The sequence below is a fragment of the Bidens hawaiensis genome, unplaced genomic scaffold, assembly GCF_021521415.1.
Source record: "Bidens hawaiensis isolate Kalapana, Puna unplaced genomic scaffold, B.hawaiensis_p1.1 tig00012815_1, whole genome shotgun sequence".
Taxonomy (NCBI): domain Eukaryota; kingdom Viridiplantae; phylum Streptophyta; class Magnoliopsida; order Asterales; family Asteraceae; genus Bidens; species Bidens hawaiensis.
This window is the reverse complement of record NW_027492067.1, coordinates 32,327-56,192: the sequence shown is the minus strand read 5'-3', so window position 1 is coordinate 56,192 and position 23,866 is coordinate 32,327. Positions and strand designations below refer to the sequence as shown.

General features: G+C 35.5%; 3 protein-coding genes across 3 annotated transcripts; 2 read left to right on the top strand and 1 right to left on the bottom strand.

The window, feature by feature from the left end:
* The first annotated feature begins 668 nt into the window (after positions 1-668).
* Positions 669-3,405, top strand: LOC143542294 (uncharacterized). The gene is made up of 4 exons (XM_077034916.1): positions 669-886; positions 1,708-2,065; positions 2,933-3,092; positions 3,158-3,405. Exons 1-4 carry the CDS (start codon positions 669-671, stop codon positions 3,334-3,336), a joined length of 915 nt encoding a protein of 304 aa, XP_076891031.1. The 3' UTR covers positions 3,337-3,405.
* A 6,982-nt stretch (positions 3,406-10,387) lies between these two features.
* On the bottom strand, positions 10,388-16,550 carry LOC143542293 (uncharacterized protein At5g48480-like). Its single transcript, XM_077034915.1, has 2 exons — positions 16,103-16,550; positions 10,388-10,693 (listed from the first exon to the last, which is right to left on the bottom strand). Exons 1-2 carry the CDS (start codon positions 16,360-16,362, stop codon positions 10,486-10,488), a joined length of 468 nt encoding a protein of 155 aa, XP_076891030.1. The 5' UTR covers positions 16,363-16,550; the 3' UTR covers positions 10,388-10,485.
* Positions 16,551-19,013: 2,463 nt separating this feature from the next.
* LOC143542292 (protein PEP-RELATED DEVELOPMENT ARRESTED 1, chloroplastic-like) lies at positions 19,014-23,571 on the top strand. The gene is made up of 9 exons (XM_077034914.1): positions 19,014-19,325; positions 20,767-20,922; positions 21,022-21,090; positions 21,179-21,349; positions 21,436-21,579; positions 22,159-22,317; positions 22,415-22,468; positions 22,974-23,033; positions 23,139-23,571. The coding sequence occupies exons 1-9, from the start codon at positions 19,014-19,016 to the stop codon at positions 23,181-23,183; spliced, it is 1,170 nt and encodes a 389-aa protein (XP_076891029.1). The 3' UTR covers positions 23,184-23,571.
* Positions 23,572-23,866: the final 295 nt, after the last annotated feature.

Genomic DNA, 23,866 nt, shown 5'->3' with positions numbered 1-23,866 from the left:
AAAACATTAGTTACGCATTCACATATAGAAGTAAAGGATTTAGGTGGCTTTTGGTCCGCTCATGATATGAATTAATATATGCATAATAGCATACCAATCCTCCAATTAAACACTGAAATTATGGATTACTCTAGCCTTAAACTCATTATATGCCAACCTTAATAACAACATGAGCAATTAAAGCAGAAGAATAAAGAGCATTATCCATGACTTTGTAAAGTTGTATATTGAAGAACAATGTATGAGTGTATGACCTTCCTCGTCACCATAAAACTTTTAATGATAACAAATTAAGCTTCATGTAGACGACTAAATCAATCAAAATGTGGTGCTTAAAAGTTAGTCTATTACCACAATGAAGGCACGATGCACTCGATTGCGAACCGCGGTCCTGCCACCGAAATAGAAACGACCATCGATCTCTGCCATAGCCGTCGCCTCAAAATGGAACCCGGCAACATTCAAGGCATATAATCCAGTTAGTAAATTGCAATAATAAATAATATTCTTTACCATGAAGAAAAACCAATATGTTGAAGGATAAAAGAGTATAAACTTGTGGGTTAAGATGAAAGTAAGCTATTTAAAAAAATAAAAATAAAAATAAAAAAGATACACTTTTCCCTTAGAAACAAAAATGACCACACCTTAAAGATATTCATGCTCAGATGGCTGTACACCTGTTTCTGTTACATCCATCATCTTCTTCTTCTTTTCAGTTTAAGTTTCCATTGTCATTCACAACACTCACTCCTGATATCATCAAAGACAGCACTAGAAAGACAAGAGTTAATGTGTTCTCCAAGGTTAAGGATTTGGAGCCCAAGATTTTGTGTAAAGAAGATGAGGAGAAGCATGTAAATACAGGGAATGCTGTTATTTACAAGTAGGTTTCATTCAGTTCTTATTTTAGTTAGTAGATAGATATAAGTGGTGTCAATCATGTTGGGTTGGTGGGTTGACTGGTTGTTTTGTGTCATCTGGCGCTAGGTCAGCAAACTATGGATTTTTGTTTCATGGTGTATTGATGTTATAGCCCAATGTACATATACATATACATATATATACCATACACAAAAAGTATAATAATATTCTTAAAACAATCATCGGCGACAACAAACAAAAACACTCCCCGCCCCCTTCTCGCCCCATTTATCGCCTGGGAGCGGTGTTCATCCAAGAAATCGCCCCAAAAGTGGGCATTTGTTGCCCCACTACGGATACCCTTAGTGTCAAAGATTTCAACCCTAGCCCGCATACACACACTTTCGGGTCTACCGGAAATAAAAATGGTTATAATTTAAAGTCGGTAGAGAAAGTGAGTAATATGATTTTTATTCTTTTTTAAAATAATTAAAATCATGAAATTTGATCGGAAATTGCAAAGAGTATATCCGGAAAATTGAAACAAAAATATATTTTTAAAAGTTTATTTTTAATTACTTAAAACGGGTTGACAGGTCAACCAATTTTTATACGGGTCAACCCGAACCGTTTTGTAAATGGTTCATGTTAGCCAACCCAAACCCAACCCGTTTTTTAAATTGGCCATGCTAGTCAACCCAAAATCTGTTTTTTTTTTCGTGTTTGGTTCTGGTCGTGCCTACAGTTGTCGCCCCTAGTAGTAACAATGAAGATAGATGCAAACGAAACAAAGCATAGTGATTATATGTTTTATCTATGGTTGATTTGTGTGGATAATACTAGGGATGACATTGTCTTCAAAGACCCACAGCACTCACCTAAACTAAGCAGCATCTTCGGTTTGTCTGCTACTCTCCCTCTTGCAGCAGCCAGCTTCCTTTTAAACCCACAGGATGCATTGGCTGCGGGCGGTGAGTTTGGAATTTTGGAAGGGAGATCAATGGCATTGATTCATCCGATTGTGATGGGCGGTCTCTTCGTATACACACTGTATGCCGGCTATTTGGGGTGGCAGTGGAGGAGGGTCAGGACATTACAAGATGAGATTAATCAGTTGAAGAAGCAAGTACCTGTTACTGCTGATGGTAATGAACCACCGCCTGAGTCCCCGTTGCAGCTCCAGATTCAACGACTGTCTGAGGTAATTCATTTCCAGGGTCGTCCCTGAGAATAGTTAAAAAGTTTGGACTGAAGGCGAGTAAAAGTTTGGACCTTAAGTTAAATATAATTTCGATAACTCATATATAAAAAAAGTGGATAGTACAATGGTTAATTGTGATTTCTTTCATTAAAAATAGACTGGTGTTGTTTGTTTTATTAAAAATACAGTATTCTTTAATATATATATATATATATATAGGGTAAGGATCCTAAGAGAACCATTTGAAAATTGAGAACAAAAAAACCTCTAAAAAAATATTTTAGAAAATTATAAAACAAAAAAAAAATAAAAATTTTTAAAAAGTAAAAAAACCAAAAATCTAATATTTCATTCCGGTTTAAAAAAAATCGTGTAATATACATGTGTATAATTTCATTTAATCTCTAGTTACGTAATGTACACATATGTACATTATCATTTACCTTAAATTGTAGATATGTGTATAAAAAAAACATGCATATACATATATGTACATATTATACATATATGCATAATTTAGCTAAACCGAGACGGTTTTTTTATAAAACCAGGATGATAAATAAGAATTTTGGTTTTTTTGCTTTTTTTCATTTTTGCTTTTTTTTTTTGTTTTATGATTTTTTTTAATTATTTTTGGGTTTATAGTGGTCCAAAATGATTCTCATGGTTCTCAATTTTCAAATAGTATATATATATAATTTCTTTATAATTTTTTGGCCTGATTGGGTGATTGGGTCAGGGACCAGAGACCGTCGACCACCCTGTCCCCCTATCAGTGACGCCCCTGATCATTTCCACTTCTTTCTAAGTTTGCGTTTGAATTTGAAAGAAAGAATATTAATTGGTCGATCATTTTGCCGCGTACAGGAGAGAAAGGAGTTGATCAAGGGGCAATATAAGGATAAACACTTCAATGCAGGCTCAATATTGCTCGGCTTTGGTGTCTTCGAGTCCATTGCCGGTGGAGTCAACACGTATCTTAGAACAGGAAAGTTATTTCCAGGGCCTCATTTATACGCTGGCGCAGGTAACAATCACGCGTTTATCTATACATGTTTTATTTAAATCGTTTTTATATATTATCTGGAACAGCAATCACGGTGCTATGGGCTGCAGCTGCGGCATTAGTACCCCCTATGCAGAAAGGAAGTGAAACTGCTAGGAACCTTCATATCGCCTTGAACGTGTTAAATGTTCTCCTTTTTGTAACGCAGATCCCAACTGGCTGGGATATCGTTCTTAAGGTCTTTGAGTTCACCAAATGGCCCTAATTTCTTCGCTATTTCAACTTGTGCTCATAATATATCATTGATTGATTTTTGTATCTATAATGATTCAAACTCAGTGTATCTCGTATAAATTGAAAGCATTTTTTCCACCTCATTTTTTTGTTATGAAAATCAGTTGGAATTCGCATGTTCAAGTAGCGAACTACCTTTTTGTGTTCATATATCAAACACCCACCTACGAGCATATAATTATTTAAATGTGATAGTGAGTGAAAACCAAAAAATTATTCTAAACGACCTACTTATACAAAAAAATTATTTAAATGTGATAGTGAGTGAAAACCAATCATCCGTAAGACATTTGATACTGACTTCTTTAACAAAAGCAAAAGAAACGAAAAAGTCTATTAAATTTTGGAACGTAATACATGCGTGTGAATAACACAGTCACAACTATTGTCCTCAAATCCTCGATCTCATGGCAGCCACACTCTTGCTTTTCTTCAAATCACATTCACACCATCAAATATCCATTCCCACGAATTAACCGAATATCTTTTGCAATAACCTAATTAATATTAATAAAAACATTATTTTTTTCTAATATTAAATGAATAACAAAAAAAACATCCAAACAATTACATATAATTTGACATATAATTTCTTGATTCAAACTGCAAAAAGAATAAAAGGAGATTTTTCTAAGGTTCTAAATACAGGCTTTTCTAGATTGTGTTTGTCTCATTCACAGTTTATGGTCCGTTGTTGTCAGCTTATTGAGGGCCCAATTGATGTGAAGATGGCAGGCTTATTGGATGGACCTATTTGTTAGTATGTGGGCCAAGTAAACTCGTTCAGTTGTGTTTTTATGGTCATTACTGGCCCAACAATTCATCATATATAACTAGGGTACTAGACGGGTGCCCGCGCGATGCAGTTGAAAATACGGACCTTGGCAATCACATTATAGATTTATTGGTGCTCGTCGTTTCGTTTGTAACCGTGAAACCATTTATTGGTATAGGTAGATTCATAGTTCTTATTTTAATATCAAAGTACAAACGACACGGAACCTAACCATTGTTAATGGTTTGATTTTGTTGGGTAGTATTCAACGGTTGAGTTTCAATTTTCGGTGATCAAAAACTATTAATAATGGCTTGGCTCATGGTTTAATTTAAGATCATCAAAACCGGACGGCAAAGGGCTTTATGTAAAATTTTATTTTTTTAACTAAAAAGAAACTATGACAATATCATACTCAAATTAAAGAGAATTAAATGCTCGTTTTTATGGTGCAAATTTTGAAAAATAATATTAACGTATGAAAAAACCGTTTAAAAATCGTGGGAGTATTTGGGTTAAAAATGAAATTATTAGGAATAGATAGTTAACCGATAAATGACCAAAGTGATAACTATTCCTTAAATTTGCAAAATTTTATTAAAGTTAAAGGGGTAAACTTGTAATTATTTTGGAAGAAAATAAATCACACGTGAGATAATGTTAGAATGACCACTTTGCCCTCATTTTAGGTTGTACAATGTGCTTGAAAATTTGTAAATCGCTTAAATCCACCGTCTTAATTTGCCCATGACTCCTATATTATATATATTATAGATAGTTTGGAACTTTGGTATCGCAAAGTCCTCGTTAGGTCTTTGCGGAACCTTATTGGCTGGTGGTCTTTTTTTTCCTGTTTTTCTTTAATTCAAGTCAATAATGTATTTAACAAAATTTATCGAAAACCAATTTTTTTATGTTTTGTTTTGGTTATGGTATGGTAACAAATATGACAAAAACCGAACTGATTCGCGTAAACTCACTGCATTTTGTTTTAGTTCTAGTACCATAGCGAATGTAACGAAAACCAATCAAATGCTATTTTTTTCGTTTTGGTATCGTAACGAACGTGATAAAAACCGACCAAATTAGCATAGACTGACTGCTTCAACCACGGGATCGATAACAGTTGGGTTTTACCTAAAGATTTTATTTATTTATTATTATTATTTTTGTTTTGTTTCCAATACAATAACACACGTAACCGAAACCAACCGAATTTGTGTCAACTTACCATCTCAACGCTTGAAACTGACAACGCTTGGGTTTTATTACCACCTGAATTTTACTGTCTTGCTTCGGTGCAACGCGCTGGGTAAAATATTAGTTTACTACAAATTAAAAATAGCAACAAGAGGTGCATAAATCGGGTTTTTCTAATACACGGTTCCGGGCATGGAACCAGGCTCGGGTATGACTGGGTACTATCAAAACCCGCATCGGGTTCAGTTTCGGATATTGTCTCTAAAATCATACCCTATGCATTAGGTTTGGGTCAGATTTAGAACCATGTAGTTGAATACCCTATTTTCGGGTATTTTTTAAGGGGCTGCACGATTTGCGATGTATTTTTCATGTAGTTTCGGGTATTAAAAAAACCCGGTTACGGGTATGAACCGGTTCCGGTTTCGGGTATTACTGGGTAAAAATCGGGTCTAGTTTCAAGTACGAGTTTTGGTACCGAAATGCATACTCTATCCGTACCCTACGGTAGGGCGGGGTACGGGTTTAGGTATAAAAAAGCAAGTTCTAGGTTTTCTTTTCGGGGTCCGATTCCGGGTTCGGGTTTTTGTGCTAGCTACAAGACTGGTTAGAGTAGTAACTGAGTCCTATAACCAAATTATAAGTTCATGTCTTACACCCAACCCGATACCTGATCGATGTCGAAAGGTCAATCAAAAACATTTGTAAAATACCTTACTAGCATGGGCAAGTAAGGTGTCGAATCCACAAGGAATCAGTGGAAAGTGCTAATCAAATTCAATACTTAATAATTAATTAACTAAGTGGACAAACGATGTCAAGCGGTTTAAAAGAGTAGTTTGTAAACAATAATATGAAAATAACCAAACTCCAGGGTTCGGGTTTTGCAACAAGTTAAGGAATTGATAAACTTCTTTGGACGGTTTCTTATAAAATATGTAAATCAAAAGACTTAACGATTGACTGTGTTGATCGTCATAACTGAATCCGAACAATTGACAAAGTTAAATGAAAATCTAATTGATAATTGGTTTTACTTGTTGAAACACAAAATCAATAATATGGTTAATGATAAACGGGTCAATGAAGAAAGAACTTAATCCTAATTGTTGATGACCACAAATCAATAACTGACAAAAGATTAAGCAATCAATATATAAAAACCGTTTAAGCACGGAAGCAAACTCAAAGAATTGATTAATCGAATGATTACCCAAATCCAAATCCAAAGTTAAAGTTTAGAATATCAAAACCTAATCATGCAACTCATCCCTACACCCGGAGATGGTTATGAAGCCTTTAGCCTTGCATCTTGATCTTCATGTTCTTGATTATGATGTTGAGGAATGATTTCATGGATCAATCTTGTGACTAGGATGGGTTATGATGGTGGAATATCGCCTCCAAGAAGTCCACAAACTGATGGTTATTGAATGGTTTCGACTCTAGAGTTTTTGGGCCTTAAATATGGAAGAAAAATCAATAAAATCACTTTTTTCGTTAGACCAGACCGTAAGCTACGGTCTGGCCACCGTAAGCTACGGTCAGACCGTAAGCTACGGTTTGGTCACTCTGCCTTACGGTCCTGCTAGGCCAAAACTGTTTTCTTCATAAATTCTTCGTTTCAACTCCGTTTTCCTCCCCGTTCGCGGCCACGTCTTCGTATTTCAATTCTCTATCTTCTCATAGATCATCACTTTCATTTCCACTCCATAATGAATGCTCCAAATTAGCTTCTTTAAGCTCCATTAAGCTCCGTTAACCTGTAACCACAAACACACTCAAAGTAATCATGTTCACAATATATAACTAATCAAAACACATGACTTTACACACTTAATACACATATTTCTACCCACACATCACATCCCCACACTTATCATTTGTTTGCCCTCAACCAAACTCTCATGCAATACATACACCTCGATCGACGGTTCATCAATTATCAGTATTAATACTAGTGAGGTATAAGCTCATACCCGATTCCCAAGAACCGACACTGTCAAGGTTGATAACCCACCAAATAATTTAATGATACATTTTAAAACTTTTGAAACCGCCCAAACGAGTGTACTTTGTTTCCGGTTACACATGGCCATGCCCCTCATAATATAATATCTCTACTCTCGGTTTAATATCTGGACTAGCAAAAGATGTGCTAGTATCACTCTGCTCTCAGTATCACTCATAAGCAAATATTCATCCATAAAGCTGCTTTGACACAAATGCAAATCAAGAGGTCTTAAAAAGGGTTGTAACGGGGCCAAGTATAAGGGTATGGAAGGGAATTTTTGAAGTAGCTCAGACGATCCAATCTGGCTTATTACAAAACAACTAAATAATCAATGACTTAATTTATTCCAACGACTAAACAACTAAACAAACTCACTGACTTTCATTTACAACCAATACTGACTAGAACATTGACTCTTTTTGAGATTTTCTTTGACTTTTTTATTATTATTTTTTTTTCTTTTTTTTTTTTTACATAAACAAACTACTGAATACATAACTGAATATACACAGACATATTTTGGGCTTTTTCCTCAATTTTTTTTAAAACATAATAACGAAATGCTTGATACCGGAACAAATACAAATACAAAATCAAAAACAAATACAAACAAATAAACCTAGTAAGCCGGATCGTCTCGTACATAATGTCGGGGTTAACCAAATGAAAAATAAGTCTAAGAAAGGTTTTCTAAGGGACCTAACCCCCCGCCCCTCTCATTAACCATCCTCATATGTATAATGTATGAGGCCCCAACCCCCAGTACCCACACTCACGCTCATCCAGACGAGGCTTAACCTAATTGCCTCTATCACTTTTGCATTTTGCCAACTACGGTCCCGTAATCCATGAACATCAATTAAAGCACTCAAATGACATGTTGTACTATATATTATATGTGTATTATATATATTTGGGTCAACTCACACATGTACCGGAGGAATAGGTTTGACGATATAAACATGTGTACCTGTCCCCATGACTCGTTATCCCCATCTAAACGGTTCATTTTAATTTTCTATTTTTGAAAAACATTTGCATGGGAAAACTTTCGAGAAGCTTAAAAGTTGACCATGACCAAAGACCTCTACTTGGCATTAATACTAACAATTAACAATTTACAATTCCGGCTTTTGCGCACAATCAAGCTACTTTTAAGACCATGTGTAGTCATAAAGTTCCACATCCAGGGGTTATGCGCCACGTGGCGTCCAGTCAGAGTTATGGTTTTGTACAAAAACAGGCTGTAGTCATAACTCTCCACTACCAGGGGTTACGCGCCACGTGACGCCCAATCATTATTAATTTTTTTTGTTTTTTTTTATTTTTGTTACTTCACAATCAATTTTTTTATAATATTTATAATGGATATTTGATATAAGTATAAGTATGGTATTGGTAAAATGGTAGGTAGAATAGATATTTGATATAAATAATATTGAAATAATAATAGTTATGTACACCTCTATCTTCTTCCTTCTTCCCTGTAACTCACCCACCCAACCACCACCACCATAACTCACCCACCACCACCGATTATAACATAAACCACCACCACCACAACTCACCCACCACCACCACCGATCATAAAAATAGCCGATCTGTAACTCCTTCTCAGATCTGTACCTCCAATCCACTCACCAAATCATCCGGCACCTTCAGCGGAGACAGCCAACTATGTAGAAAACGGTCAGATTTGTTGATATGCGTGCCCATTCTTGCGTTTTGTAGAAAACGCCGGGGAAAAAGAAAATTACATAACGCAGGGGGGCGGTGTACCCCCCGCGTTTTCCTCCATAACGTGGGTGGCAAAGCTGCCATTACGGGTGGTCTAGGGCTAAAAATTTTAATTTCTCCATCCCCACACTTGAGATTTACATTGCCCTCAATGTAACTCAGATTTTCAAAAACAAATGCAAACACGAGATATTCATACCAATTGCAATTCAAGGGACAACCAATTACCATCTCCAGATTTAAATAAAGTTGCATACCATTAAACGAAACACACAAAGTGTTCAAACATAAGCATAGACACTAGCATCAACCACACGACCCGAATGTTCATCATGCCACCCGATCACCCATAACACAATTATTAAACAGTTAACAGCAAATAAAAGATAGGGAGAGACACATGGACCTGATTCAAATCTCTTATGTCAAACGGGTCCTGCTGATGAGTACTTTTAAAACCTTGACCCACACTTTTTGAATATGATAAGACAATATCTACTTCACCGAATTTTGATAAAACCACCATAAGCTTCCCCGCACTTATGGTTTCACTATGACCAAAAAACACAAACAAAAAGTAACACACAAAAAGAAAACCAAAAATAAAGAAAACAAAACAAAACAAAACAAAAAGGTCGAGTTGCCTCCCTGTCAGCGCTAAATTTTTGTTAAGGTCTTCAGCTAGACTGTTACCTCATTTTGCGGTTATGGTGGTCCCTAATGGAGTTCTTACATTCCTCCACCTCATTCTTACTTCTCCAACACAATGGTAGCTCTAATGCTTCCCGTCTAGGCCCAAAACATGCCAACCTCCTTTGTTTATTCTCGAATCCGGATGGTTTCTTTACCTTCTCCTTTTTTGGTGGTTTCTTCTTGTTTGGTCCATTCTTTTCCTCATCGACCACCACATTTTTGAGTAACTAACACCAATGGGAAAACAACCATTTTTGTAGCAATATTATGTTAACTTTTTTTTGAACAACCAATTTTATTGAAAGCTAAGGACTAGCAGGAAACTAGCCAACCAAACACCCAAATACATGATTATAAACAAAAAGAAAAGGAACACCAAGTTTCCCAATCTACCCCCACTAATTTCACCCTGTTTTTCACCCAAAGTAATATTATGTTAACTATACTTGTTTTTCAAAATGAGTTGATTTTCTAAAATTTATTAATAACTTGACGATAAAAAAACACCATAATGAGAATGCAACATCAAATCTTTCATAGAAATCCCATAATTGGTCATTTAGGTACCAAAATAGCAATGAGCACCAAACATAATCCAACTAAAATACTACGGAAATAGCTTTCCTACCAAAAGTCATTCTTCATTAGCAAAACAGACAAAAACAATATTTTTCAAATACTTCTAATCCATTCAACGGCCGCTAAGCCTCCACGTCAGCAGACTTTTTGGCAGGAGTGCAGATGAGCCAAACAATCCCATGGGGATCCTTGAGCTTCCCCACGCGCTCTCCACCACAGAACGCGCCGTCAGCCTCAGTGGTCACTTCACTTTCAGCAACACCAGCCTTGACAGCCTTTTCCACAGCGGCTTCAATGTCCTCTGTTTCCAAGCAGAACACCAGACCCGTACTGTATATTACAGACGAAACATGTACGATGTGTGAAAATATTAATTATTATTTAAACAAAAGCATAAATTGTGGTCTTCGAAAATAAAAGTCTCAAAAGCATAAACAATAGAGAATCACTGTATCGATATTCATGATGTACGTACTCTCTAGTGTGAAAAAAATAATCAAATAGAAACCGAAACCTAACCCGAATTATCTGATATTTTTGGGTAATGAAGTATTCAAGGATTAGAATATTTTTTAAAGAGTCATTTTAGAAATTTATTTGGATATCTAAATTATCCGAAATATTTTTTTTAATTATTAAATAATAAATATTGATTACAAGTTTTAGAAATTTAAGATAGTTTTGCATATTTTGGAGAGCAAATTGTTGAAAAATCGATTAAATAAAAAAAGGCATTAATTGAATAGTTCAAAAATTACCGTCTCAAAAGCATAACCCGTAAGTAGAGGTGTTCAAAAAAACCGGTTACGGAACCGGTTTGGGCGGTTAACCGAAAAACCGGTTTTTTAAAAACCGGTTTTTTTAAAAACCGGTTTGACCGGTTTACGTAACCGGTTTACGTATCGGTTATACTTTTTGGAGCCAAAACCGGTTTTATAACCGGTTATTAAAAAAACCGGTTTTTTTTAATAACCGGTTATTAAAAAACCGGTTAACCGGTTTTTAAAATAACCGGTTTATAGCCGTTATAAAAAAACCGGTTAACCGGTTTTTTAATAACCGGTTAACCGGTTAAACCGGTTTTCCAACGTTACCAAACGGCTTTATAGCCGTTTTTTTTTTTTTTTGCCCGTTTTTTTAGCCGTTTTTTTGGTTTTTTTACCCCCACAAACATCTATATATAGTTTAGGTTGGGTATTGGTTAGATCACACTTGATTATACAACTCCAAAAGCTCTAAACGTTTATTTCATACGCGATTATAACTCCAAACGCTCTTCTTTCGTAGTCGTTTATTTCATACTCGAGTATACCACTCTTAATTCGTAGTCGATTATCATGGCCTCCCAAAGTGCTGCTTCATCGGTCAACATGGGTGCCTCGAACACGGGAGAAACCGTCGTTCGGGTCATCCCCACGAAACGAAACCAAGATATTTGGCAACATTTCGACCTATGCGAAATGTCTAACGGAACCCAAAAAGCTAGATGCAAACATTGTTTGAAGTTTTATAACAAAGAAGCAAACTCCAGTTTAAGAGCTCATGTAGAAAGGCCCTCTTGCAAGGTCTTGAAGGACGAATCCGGAAGTAGTTCGCAGCCGGAGATGACGAATCAAGGAACGGTGTTTACGTACGACCTTGAAGCGGTACGTCAACAGTTTGGCAACTTTGTGATTCAACAATCACTTCCTTTCAACCACTTCGACAACCCTCAATTCACGGAGATGATGCAAAAGTATGTTCAACCACGCTACCAACACGTAAGTCGTTCGACCCTTAGAAGAGATATGCTTAAAGCATGGAAAAACGCTAAATCCGAACTAATTTCATACTTTTCAAACTTACAAACTGGTGTGAACTTAACAACGGATGTGTGGTCGGTACCTAATGGTTCGCCCGACTCATACATTTGTGTGACGGCTCATTGGGTTGACCCCCGGTCGTGGCAAATGATGAAACGAACCGTTGCGTTTCAATTGTTTGATTACCCGCACACGGGTAGAAATATTTTTAAACTCTTGGATAAAGTCATTCGACAATACAAGATTGAAGATAAAATCTTTTCAATATCGTTTGATAACGCGTCCAACAATACGGCCGCGGTTGGCCATTTAAAATTAAAGTATAAACCTATTTGTGATGGAGCGTTTTTTCATAGCCGATGCATTGCACATATTATCAACTTGGCCGTGCAAGATGGGTTAAACGTGATCGAAACGCAAAGAAACAATTTTAAAAGAATGTTACGAGATGTTTTTAGCAACAATAAAACATTTTCAAGATACAAAAAATTTTGTGATGAAGCTAATTGTCAATGGTTGGGGCCCAATTGGGATTGTCCAACAAGATGGAACTCGACTTGTGATATGTTTGAGAAAGCCATCCAACAAAAAGAATCACTAGTTGCGTTTCATCAAATAATGTCAAGTAGGGGTAAATGTGCACCGTACGATCCTAGAAACTGGTTATTGATTGAGATCGTTACGGAGGTTCTTCAAATTTTTAAATCTTGCACAACTAGTTTATCCGGGGTTTACTATCCAACAAGCCCCATTGCTTTACCAAAAATTGCTGTCATGTGCACAAAGTTGACTGAAATTCATTGTAGGGGTGCACCTTATTTTGATATGGGTGCAAAAATGAAAGAAAAATTTATAAAATATTTTCAACAACTACCCGCTGTTTTGACCTGTGCGGCTGCGTTAAACCCTTGCATCAATGTTGGTGGTGTTGAAGCTTTAATAGAAAAAATTTGTGATGAGCTAGGGTTAAACGACGATCAAAACCCCTATTATAGCCAAACTTTAAAGAATGATTTCAACACCACATTGGCAAACATGTATGATGTTTACCTTACAAAACACGGGTCGTCTTCCCAAATTCATGACTCGTTAAGAGCTGTTGCCCAATCCCAATCCCAAACCGACCTTGAAATGGGGATGTACTACATGATTTGGGAAGACGCCGGTAAACGTCAAAGGGTAAACACCCCAAGCAGTGAACTTGGAAGGTATGGTGGTACCAACTTTGTGAAACACATGACTCCGGATGAATTTAGAAGTCTTGATTTGCTGGCTTGGTGGAGAGGTAAGGAGGATGAGTTTCCGATCCTCGCCGCCATGGCCAAAGATTTACTAACGGTCCAAGCTTCCACGGTAGCTTCGGAGTCTGCTTTTTCTGTTTCTGGCAGGGTTATATCGATTAGGAGGACTCGACTCACTCCAGCAGCTGTAGAGATGTCGATTTGCTACAAGGATTACTTGGACTCTTTAGACAGGGCACAACATCAACGCTCACTCGAGGGGGAAATGGACTATGAGGCGGCCTTGTATGAAGACGAGGTCAATCAAGGACACATTCAACCAATGACCGATGAAGAAGCCGCGTACGACGATTACCTAAGGAATAGCTCGGGATCGGGTAGCGAAGAAAATGAGTAACAAACATCAACTTGTTAATGTAATCGTGTCTAAGCATTCTTTAATGTTTGTATTTTTGAGTTACGAATATGCGATAACGATTTAATGTTTGTATTTTTAATGTAAAAGCTATAAATGAAAGTTATGTGTTTTTAATCTTCCAAGCAAAGAATGCTAACAACGAAACCCTAAACCCTAAACCCTAAAGAAAAAAAAAAAAAAAAAAAAAAAAAAAAAAAAAAAAAAAAAAACCGGTTAACCGGTTAGACCGGTTATTAAAAACCGGTTATAAAAAACCGGTTTAATAACCGGTTCTAACCGGTTTTTAAACCGGTCCAAACCGGTTTGGCCGGTTTGAGTTTTCAGCAATAAAAACCGGTTAATAACCGGTCCGGTTATTAACCGAACCGGTTTTTTTCTGGATAAAAAAAACCGGTCCGGTTAATAACCGAACCGGTTTTTTCAAAAAAACCGATTTGTGCACCTCTACCCGTAAGGAATCACTGCATCGATATTTATGAACAAAATGTGTTCGAGACAACAAAGATGAAACGGAAAATGCGAATGATGATTTATTAATGACTACGAATATATGATCATAGATCTCTGCATTTTTAAGTTAAGCATATGAAAACAACAAATCGCTGACAAAACAGTTATTATACGACCAAATGACTAGAAACTAGCGTGATAAACGCATATTAGGGCAAAAAAATGCAAATGCGTAACAAAAACACTAATAACTACAACAGCTACATCAGACAGACCTTAGCAAACATACAAAATATCAAGCAAATAGCACTAGTAAATCAACATAAAAACTTCAAATAGAGCAGAAAATCATACATAAACAGAAAAAATAAGCATGTTGAACATATGCAGTTATGTATCGTGAACCAAATAGCACAACAAAATGTACACGTTGAAACAACAATAGCGTAACAAACACGCTAAATCTACAAATAACAGCTAATTTGCACAAATCTAACCAATCGTACAAAATATCAACCTAAATAGCACTAGTAAACCAACTTAAAATCGGAAAACAGGCGCATAATAGCATGAAAATCGCTATCTAAACAAAAAGCATAACCATCAGAAGCAATATTACAAGTAAATCTACACATTGTAACAAACACGCTAAAATAACAACTAGCAGCTATATTACACAGATCTAGCCAAACTTACAAAATATCAACCAGATATCACTAGTAAATCAACTTAAAAACGAAATATAACGCTTATGGCACATTATAGCACGAAAAACAAAGAGCATATGCAGTGTACAAGTAATAGCGTAACAAGCACGCTAAAATCCATGGCTAACAGCTAATATACACAGATCTAACCAACTGTACAAAATATCAAGCAAATATCACTAATAAATCAACTCAAAAACAATATATAACGCTTAAGGCGCACAATAGCACAAAAAACGTACAGATAATAGTGAGCACGCTAAAATCTAATACTAGAAGCTATATTACACAGATCTAACCAAATGTACAAAATATCAAGCAAATATCACCACTAAATCAACTTAAACACGATATATAACGGTTACGGCGCACAATAGCACGAAAAACGTACAAACAATAGCGTAACGAGCACGCTAAAATCTAACACTAGCAGCTACATTACACAGATCTATCCAACCGTACAAAATATCAAGCAAATATCACCACTAAATCAACTCAAAAACAATATATAACGTTTACGGCGCATAATATCACGAAAAACGTACAGATAATAGCGTAACGAGCTAAAATCTAACACTAGCAGCTATATTATACAGATCTAACCAACTGTACAAAACATCAACCAAACATCACTACTAAATCAACTCAAAAACGATATATAACGCTTACGGCGCATTATGGCACGAAAAACGTAAAGACGCTAAAATCTAATACTAGCATCTATATTACACAGATCTAACCAAACGTACAATATATCAAGCGAATATCACTAGTAAATCAACTTAAAAACGAAATATAACTGTTACGGCGCATAATAGCACGAAAAACGTACAGATAATAGCGTAACGAGCACGCTAAAATCTAATACTAGAAGCTATATTACACAGATCTAACCAACCGTACAAAATATCAAGCAAATAACACTACTAAATCAACTCAAAAACGATACATAACGCTTATGACGCACAATAGCACAAAAAACGTACAGATAAAAGCGTAACGAGCACGCTAAAATCTAATACTAGCAGCTATATTAGTATATTACACAAATAAAACCAGCCGTACAATATATCAACCAAATAATACTCCAAAACCGTCACAAACCGAAATATAACGCTTACGTAGCGGTTGAGCCATCAGCGAGTTCAGAAACCAGAATATTCGACGAGCCGAGCTTGATTTCAGCAGATACAAGCAGCGGAATCTCCTGATCAGCTTTGCGTTTCTGATGAGTAACACTGTTCACTTCCTCGGCTCCGAACGCGGCTTTGTAGAATGCAACGGCGTCGTTTACCTTTGACGGTTCAACGAAGAGTTGTGGCTTGAGAGAGGTGAAGGTGACCGGTGATGATGCTGCTCCGTTGGTGGTTTCGGTTGCCATTTGGTTAGTGAGTGAGATTTAGAGAGAGAAAGTGGTGGTTTGGGTGAAATAGTGAAATGAGGGTTTGGATATTATTTTTATAGAAGCCAGGAAACGGAACCGTTTTTGGGTGGTGGGTGGAGACGTGTAAAAGCGAATGATGGGGGACGTGGCATTTAATTTACTGGTTTGGTAACTGAATGTTTAAAAATTTATATACAACGATTTAATTTAGGGAAAATTCTATATATGAAAACGTTTTTCAGGTTTTACGTGTTATTTGCAAGAAATTCTCAAAATATGTATTATAAATTAGTCGTGACGAGTTGTCTATGATTACACACGAGTACTTTGTAGAACCAATTAAAGCTTGCAACGTGCCCTTAAACTAACTGTAGCGAGCAGGTTCACTAATAATTTTCTCGTCACGATTAAATAAGTTTCATGCCTCGTAATCAACGCCCACGAGTAATTCATAAGTTTTTTAGTCGCGAAGACTAGTTTACTTGGTTTCCATTCCCTACACGAGTAGTTTATGAGTAGTTAACTCGGCACGACTAGTTTAACCTTAAAATATACTCGTCGCGACTAAATAACTTATAAATTACTCGTGAGCGTTGATTACGATACATAAAACTTATTTAGTCGTGACGTGTAAATGGTTAGTAAATCTGCTCGTTATGGTTAAATTATAAACACGTGTCAAGTTTTAATAGATTATACAAACTACTCGGCACGACTAGATTATAATACCTATTTTGAGAATTTATTGTAAATGACACTTAAAACCTGAAAAACGTTTTCATAAATGCTTATTTTGGGAATTTTCCCTATAATTTAATAGATCTATTGACATATTGTTGACATATTGGACAAGAATCATGTTTGTAGTATCGGCATATGTTTGTGCATTATTGCATAAGCTAAGGTCGTGAATTAGACTTTTTAGCTCATTAAATTTGACTTTAAAATGAATTATTGATATTTAATGTTTTCATCGTTAAGTAACATGGTTTTTCATTAATCAAATTTTGGACTCATGGTACTCACAGAGTTGTTTATTTATCAGGGTTGACTTAGTATTTTTTAGGGTTTAAACCTCTAAATTTTGAATGTTTAAAGCAAGAAGTTGCTAAAATAGTTGACATATTCATTGAACGTTATAAAAATTATGTAATTCTGGACACTCGATGACATTTATCTTATTTACGTGATAGTTTTGTTTGATAAATACTCTATCAATGCAAGTAACATACAACCCAATCACAAATTAGAATCTCAATCCAAAAAAAAAAAATTATACTTTGGTAACTAACCACATTTGAACCCAAAGGGGTCTCCAAGTTTGTTTTTCTAATACTAAAATACAACTTTATATAAAAATGGAAGAATATTATCTTGTTTTCCAAACCCTTTTTGTAAGCAACTTTTTAATATGGTTTTACTATTTTCTTGTTGGTCTTCTATAAAAATATTATCTAACTAGCTTTTATCCTTACATTATTCATTTAAAATATTTATACATTTATGATTATAATTTTATTGATTGTAAATAAATTAATAATATTCTTTAAGATTTGATAATGAAAAAGTTTCACAAATAAAGGAGATATTATAAGCCGGTTTAAAAGTTATCTGAGTTTGGTGAAACTTTTGACCCACTTACTTTTTTACTATAAATTGGTTTCTTAATTATAAATAATATTTTTTATAAAAATCAGATATTTATTTTTAATATATCATTATCTTATATGATATTCATATCAAATATTTGATGAAATTAATTGTTGATTTAATGAGATGTTTTAACCCGTTTAAGAGCTATATGAGTTTAGTTATACCCAGTACTCATGAAATCGGGTCAAATAAATGAGATGCCTCAAGATTTTGTTTATATATATCTAAGATAAGACGGTAGACGCTTTTGACCAAATCCCGGTGAGAGAGTCCGGGTCAGCATCCAGCTTCCTCAGCTATAAACCCAAGCTTCTTCAATTACAAACCCGTTAAGTCCAAACTCCAAGAGTCCAAGCCCACCAACAATTTACCTTAACTTTATTAAATAAATGAACTTTTGAAGATAAATAAGCATATATAGATTTTTGATAGTAACAAAATGAAAAATAAATATAAATGTTTTATCTAAACTATGTTTTTTAAACCATTAATGAACTTCTCTTCGCCAGTAGTAAAAACCCCAGCTACCTCCCATGACATGAAAATGATAGTCAAAACTTGAGAATTGAGATTCTTAATCTCAAGTTTAAAACCCGACTTATTGAGCGCCAAAATCAGCATTAAGAATTAACATACGGCCTCATAAAAACAAACTCGGGTAGAGGTACACTAACCGAGTAAGAACCGGTTCCGGGTGTTGTCAACAAAAATCAAAATCAGGTCGTGTAAAAACCAGTTTCGAGTATAATTAGGTTTTTCAGGATAGGGTTAAGTCAGGTTTTGAAATCCAATACCCTACAAATCGGGTACAGTTAGAAACCATTTCCGGATATTTTATGCATGGGTAATAAAATTTTAAAGAAAAAAAAACAATAGTCAAAACCCCATCCCGTGAGTCAGAACCCCAACCAAATATCCTCTCATCAGTCATCACACTCTCATAAGACTCATAGTCTCATACACCAGCAGCAGCACTTGTTCACCAATCCACCAACATGACCTCCATAACCAAACCCATCCTCTCTTCAACCTTCCTACCACCACCATCATCTCTTCACACCACCGCTCATAAACCCTCATCACTTTCCCTCCAAAACAAAAAAACATCATCCACAATTCGCGCCAGTTACGAGGTCGGAGGAGGCTACACGCAGGAAGAACTGGACGCACTAGACCAACGTAGGACCAGCAGACCACAGGATACAACAACAAAGGATGAAACAACCAGTTGGAGTCCAGCTCAGTATGAAGCTTTGCTTAAAGGCGGTGAACAAGTCACCTCTGTTCTTGAAGAGATGGCTAATCTTGTAAGATATTATTATTATTATTATTATTATTATTATTATTCATTTTTATGTTTAAATTTGTTATGGGTGTGTGTGTGTTTGATTTTTTTTTTAGTGAGGCATTTCATCATACACCTGGTGTGCATGTGTAAATAATAGTTAATTTTAGATTTTTTGATGTTATTAATTGATTTTATTACAATTCAACTTAGATTTTGGTATAAAAGAGAAATAATTCTTAAAGTAGAAGAAATGTTATTGAATTTCTAAACCACCCGTGTACGTATATTATTAAATTTAACTTTTTTCTTATATTTTTTTAACCACCCGTGTATTACATGGGCTATATCCTAGCTAGCATATAATTTTGATATAATTTTGATATGAAGTAATATACTTTTATTTGCTATTACCGTGAACCCATACCTCCCAAAATGTATGGACCGCAACCAAAACGTCGCATATGTTACTGAAATAATATAGTCGTCACGTTCTAATGTTGATATTCCCGTCCACCGGACGGGCAAAGCACTAGTTCTGTAAGTAGAAGAAACGTTATTGAATTTCTGATTACCGAAACGATTACAATATAGCCCGTTACATGGGGGATTTATAACTTTGGCAGGTTTGCCACGTTTTCGAAATTACAAAACGATAATGGAAACGTGAAATTAAAGCATTAGATAAGGGACTAAATTATATAGGGCAGCTAGAAAACGTGTCAAGCTAATTTTGGAATGGTTTGCCACAAGGCCCGTCTCATTGAGACCTTTCCTTTGATTCATACGGGCTCCATAATTCCACTCGAAGCCCAAGTTATGCCCTTTTAAGTTTGGGCCTAAGCAGTTAATGCGGAAAATATCGGATATCGGTCAAGGACCGATATTTGAGATATCGATTTTCGCGGTGGGATATCGGTAATTTTAATATCTTGTAAAATTCATATATATAGTCATTGCCATTTAACACTAATAATTCAGTATACTTTGCTACCATTAACAAATTAACCTTTTTGTAACTTACAAAACACTAACAATTGTAGCAAGTAGGAACCGATTAAGACTTAAAACACCAACATTGAACACTACGAATTGATAATTAAGACTTAGAACGCTGATATCAGGAATATCGGTGATATATCGGCCAAATATCAGTCTTTATCGCCGAAATTATCGGTACCGATATTCTGGCCGATATTTTACTAAAGGCCCGATAACCGATATATCACCAATATATCGGTGATATCGACGGCATAGGTTCGGGCCATTTTTGCCTTTTTCCCCCCTATCAAGCTGGTCCATATAATTTAAATATCTTTCAGCATAATCCATGTATACCTGCATTGTAATATCTGTATACTTGCAATTGTAATATTTGTATTTGTATCCATATATGTAGTTACAATTGGGATGCTATCATGTTAGCTAACGTATGATTTAATCGGTTTTGATTTATCTAATAGTTGGAAGATGACCAAATGGATGAAGAATCTGAAGAATTAGCAGTGCTGTTAGCTGCACAAGGCGTGATCGGTAAACGAGTTGATCAGATGGAATCAGGCTTCATGATGGCCCTAGATTACATGATCCAACTAGCAGAAAAAGATGAAGACGACAATGTTATTTACTTATTTTTCAACTTATCCTTTTGTATTTAAAAACCGTTTAAATGTCATATGTCATAAGTCATAACAATCTTTTTGTCATATTAATTACAGCGGAAGTCGTTATTGGAAGTGATCAAGGAGACAGTATTATCTCATCTCACCAAAAAATGCCCTCCACATGTAAACTAAATGACTACATGTTTCACAGTCAACAATTTTAATACTTATCACATTATTTAATAATAGTTTGTTTTACACTCGTCTATAGGTTCAAGTTGTCGGGCTGCTATGCAGAACACCTCAAAAAGAAAGCAGACATGAACTACTCAGGCGAGTGGTGGCAGGTGGCGGTGCATTTGAAAGTGAAAATGGTGCAAAAGTTCATCTTCCAGGGGCGAATCTAAATAATATTGCTAATCAGGCTGATGACTTATTAGAGGTGATTCTATTCAGTTCAAACCCACTATAATTCATTATTTTTCTAAAAACAAACATTTATATCTAAATGAGCGTTTTTTAATGCAGACTATGGAGAGTCGGCCCATTGTTCCTGACAGAAAGCTGTTGGCAAGGCTCGTTTTAATTAGAGAAGAAGCCCGGTGTATGATGGGTGGTGGATTATTAGATGAAAGAAATAATCGCGGTTTAAATACTCTACCCCGATCAGAGGTCTGTTTATGAAATAAATTGTTTATTTTGGAAAGTTGTTTCAGGCCTACCTAGGCCTGCAAATGAACCGAGGGAACACGAACATGGCTTGTTCATGTTCATTCGTTTTCTTTAACTGAACAAACAAACATCTAAACAAACGAATTTTTTTGTCCACGTTCGTTCGTTAAGAAAATGAACATTATGTTCGTTCTTATATATTCTCAATGAACGTAAATGAACATACATAAACAAATGAACAGTAACGAACTTACGAACGCAGGTAAACAAAGAAAAATGAACGTGTTCTTGTTCGTTTGTTCATTTTGTTTGGCTATTACTCAAAGCTTGGTTCAACGAGCCAGTTAGTATTGGTAGAAAATAAATTTAAATAAATATGTAAACTAACATAAACGAACAACCGTAAATGAACAAACATAAACGTAAGTTTATGCACGTAATAGAAAGAACATTACGTGTGTTCATGTTCATTTATGTTTGTTCATTTGTTAAATAAACGACCTTCCCACCGAACTCTTTACTGAGCGTACGCTTTTTTATATTTCACTCATATCAATATTACCCATTTTGTCAATGCAGGTTAACTTTTTGACCAAACTTGTTGCTCAGAAACCCGGGAAACAGGTGCGTGACATGATCAAGAATGTGATGTTAGGCAAAGACGAAGGTGCTGACAGAACCGATGAAGAAGAACAAAGTAAAAGACGGGGTAGCATTTCAAATGGGATTGCAGGAAAAGTGAGCATTTAAACATGTTTTTAGCAGAAATTAATGTTATTGAATTCAGTAAATCGTATATGTTCTTGACACAACGTCTTTTTTAAATGATTTACAGGGTTCAAAACCAAATCCAGTGCGACCTGGCATGTTTTTAGAAACAGTCTCCAAGGTACTATTTCTTTTAATTCAGGTTATATTTTTTTGATCGTTTATTTTGAAAATAATGAGCTAAAATGGAAACGGGTCAAATGGTTTGACACACGTAGTGTAATTTTAATTCCTAAATTCTCCTAATTCACTTTATTCAACAAAAGATAATTATTGAAATTAGTTAATGGAAACGGGTTAATGTTTTGAGAGCAAGAGTATCATTAAGGGTATTTTAGTCATTTCATATTCACTTAACTGGTATTCCAAGGGCCATCCATGTTCCGCTTTCGAAACAGAGGGGGCATACATGTAATTTTTCAAACTTCACTCTTGAAATAATTTAATTTTTTGTAATCATAATTGACTCACTAGTTGTTTATATAGTCTTATCGAAAGTGTTTTGAGTCAACCCAATTCATACCAGAAAATTGCGTGCTTGATCTGTTTCCGTTACCCATCGATCCATTTTGTCCTTCTACTTTTGGGGGTTTAATAAGAATTCATACGTGTTGTCGGACACGCAGGTGCTAGGTGGCATTTATGATGGAAATATCTCTGGTATCACTGCACAACATCTTGAATGGGTAAGTACAATATTGATTTAAGTTTGAATGAAAAATTATTTAAAATGATTTGTTTATACTAACTTGAATCGTGACAAAACACGATATATTTACTTGATATTTCAGGTTCATCAAAATACACTTCAAGTTCTTCAAGAAATAGCATTCTAAGCTACTTTGGCCAAATACGCTACACAAGCATGTCCAGACGTGTACTAACGTGTGATTAACTAAGGTAAGGTCGTGTGTTCCTATGAAATTTGGCATGTCAGCGTGTTACAAAGCTCGCTAGGCTAACCGATAAGGCAAATGGTCTGATCAAGTGGAGCAAACCGAGTGGATATGTGACTAATTGTCATATGACATAAGACAATCTACTCTATATATAGAGGATGATGCTACAAAAAGTTATATAAAGGTTTGATGTTTATTAACTTGATTGGAAGTTATATATTTTGACCACTTTAATCAATGTGTGTCTACTCTTTAGGATGATATTTGGTATATTTGATGATTTTTAATTAGCCTGTAGATTTTTGAGTCTTTTATATTTTGATCGTGTTCTTATAAATTGTCTTGTACACAGTGTTGTAGAAATTGCTAGTCGGGCGGTAGGGTGGGGAGTAGCGACTAATCGGGATTAATAAAGATTAATCGGATGAGACTTTAATGCATAATTTCCAGATTTATACACACATACGTATTTTTATATGTAATTTTTAGGTTTATATATACGCATATACATTTTGGCCGGAATCTCTTCGGTAACCGCCGATTTTGGCCGGAATCTCGCTAGAAAGCGCTGACTAAGTCTGCTTAATAGCGATTTTGGCCGGATTTGACTATTGACCGAT

Coding starts and splice junctions, on each gene's coding strand:
- LOC143542294 (XM_077034916.1), top strand. CDS start 669: ATGGCTGTACACCTGTTTCTGTTACATCCATCATCTTCTTCTTCTTTT. Junction 887..1,707: donor GGGAATGCTGTTATTTACAA/GTAGGTTTCATT, acceptor GGATAATACTAG/GGATGACATTGTCTTCAAAG. Junction 2,066..2,932: donor AGATTCAACGACTGTCTGAG/GTAATTCATTTC, acceptor TGCCGCGTACAG/GAGAGAAAGGAGTTGATCAA.
- LOC143542293 (XM_077034915.1), bottom strand. CDS start 16,362: ATGGCAACCGAAACCACCAACGGAGCAGCATCATCACCGGTCACCTTC. Junction 10,694..16,102: donor GCTGATGGCTCAACCGCTAC/GTAAGCGTTATA, acceptor TGTAATATACAG/TACGGGTCTGGTGTTCTGCT.
- LOC143542292 (XM_077034914.1), top strand. CDS start 19,014: ATGACCTCCATAACCAAACCCATCCTCTCTTCAACCTTCCTACCACCA. Junction 19,326..20,766: donor TTGAAGAGATGGCTAATCTT/GTAAGATATTAT, acceptor TTTATCTAATAG/TTGGAAGATGACCAAATGGA. Junction 20,923..21,021: donor AAAAAGATGAAGACGACAAT/GTTATTTACTTA, acceptor TATTAATTACAG/CGGAAGTCGTTATTGGAAGT.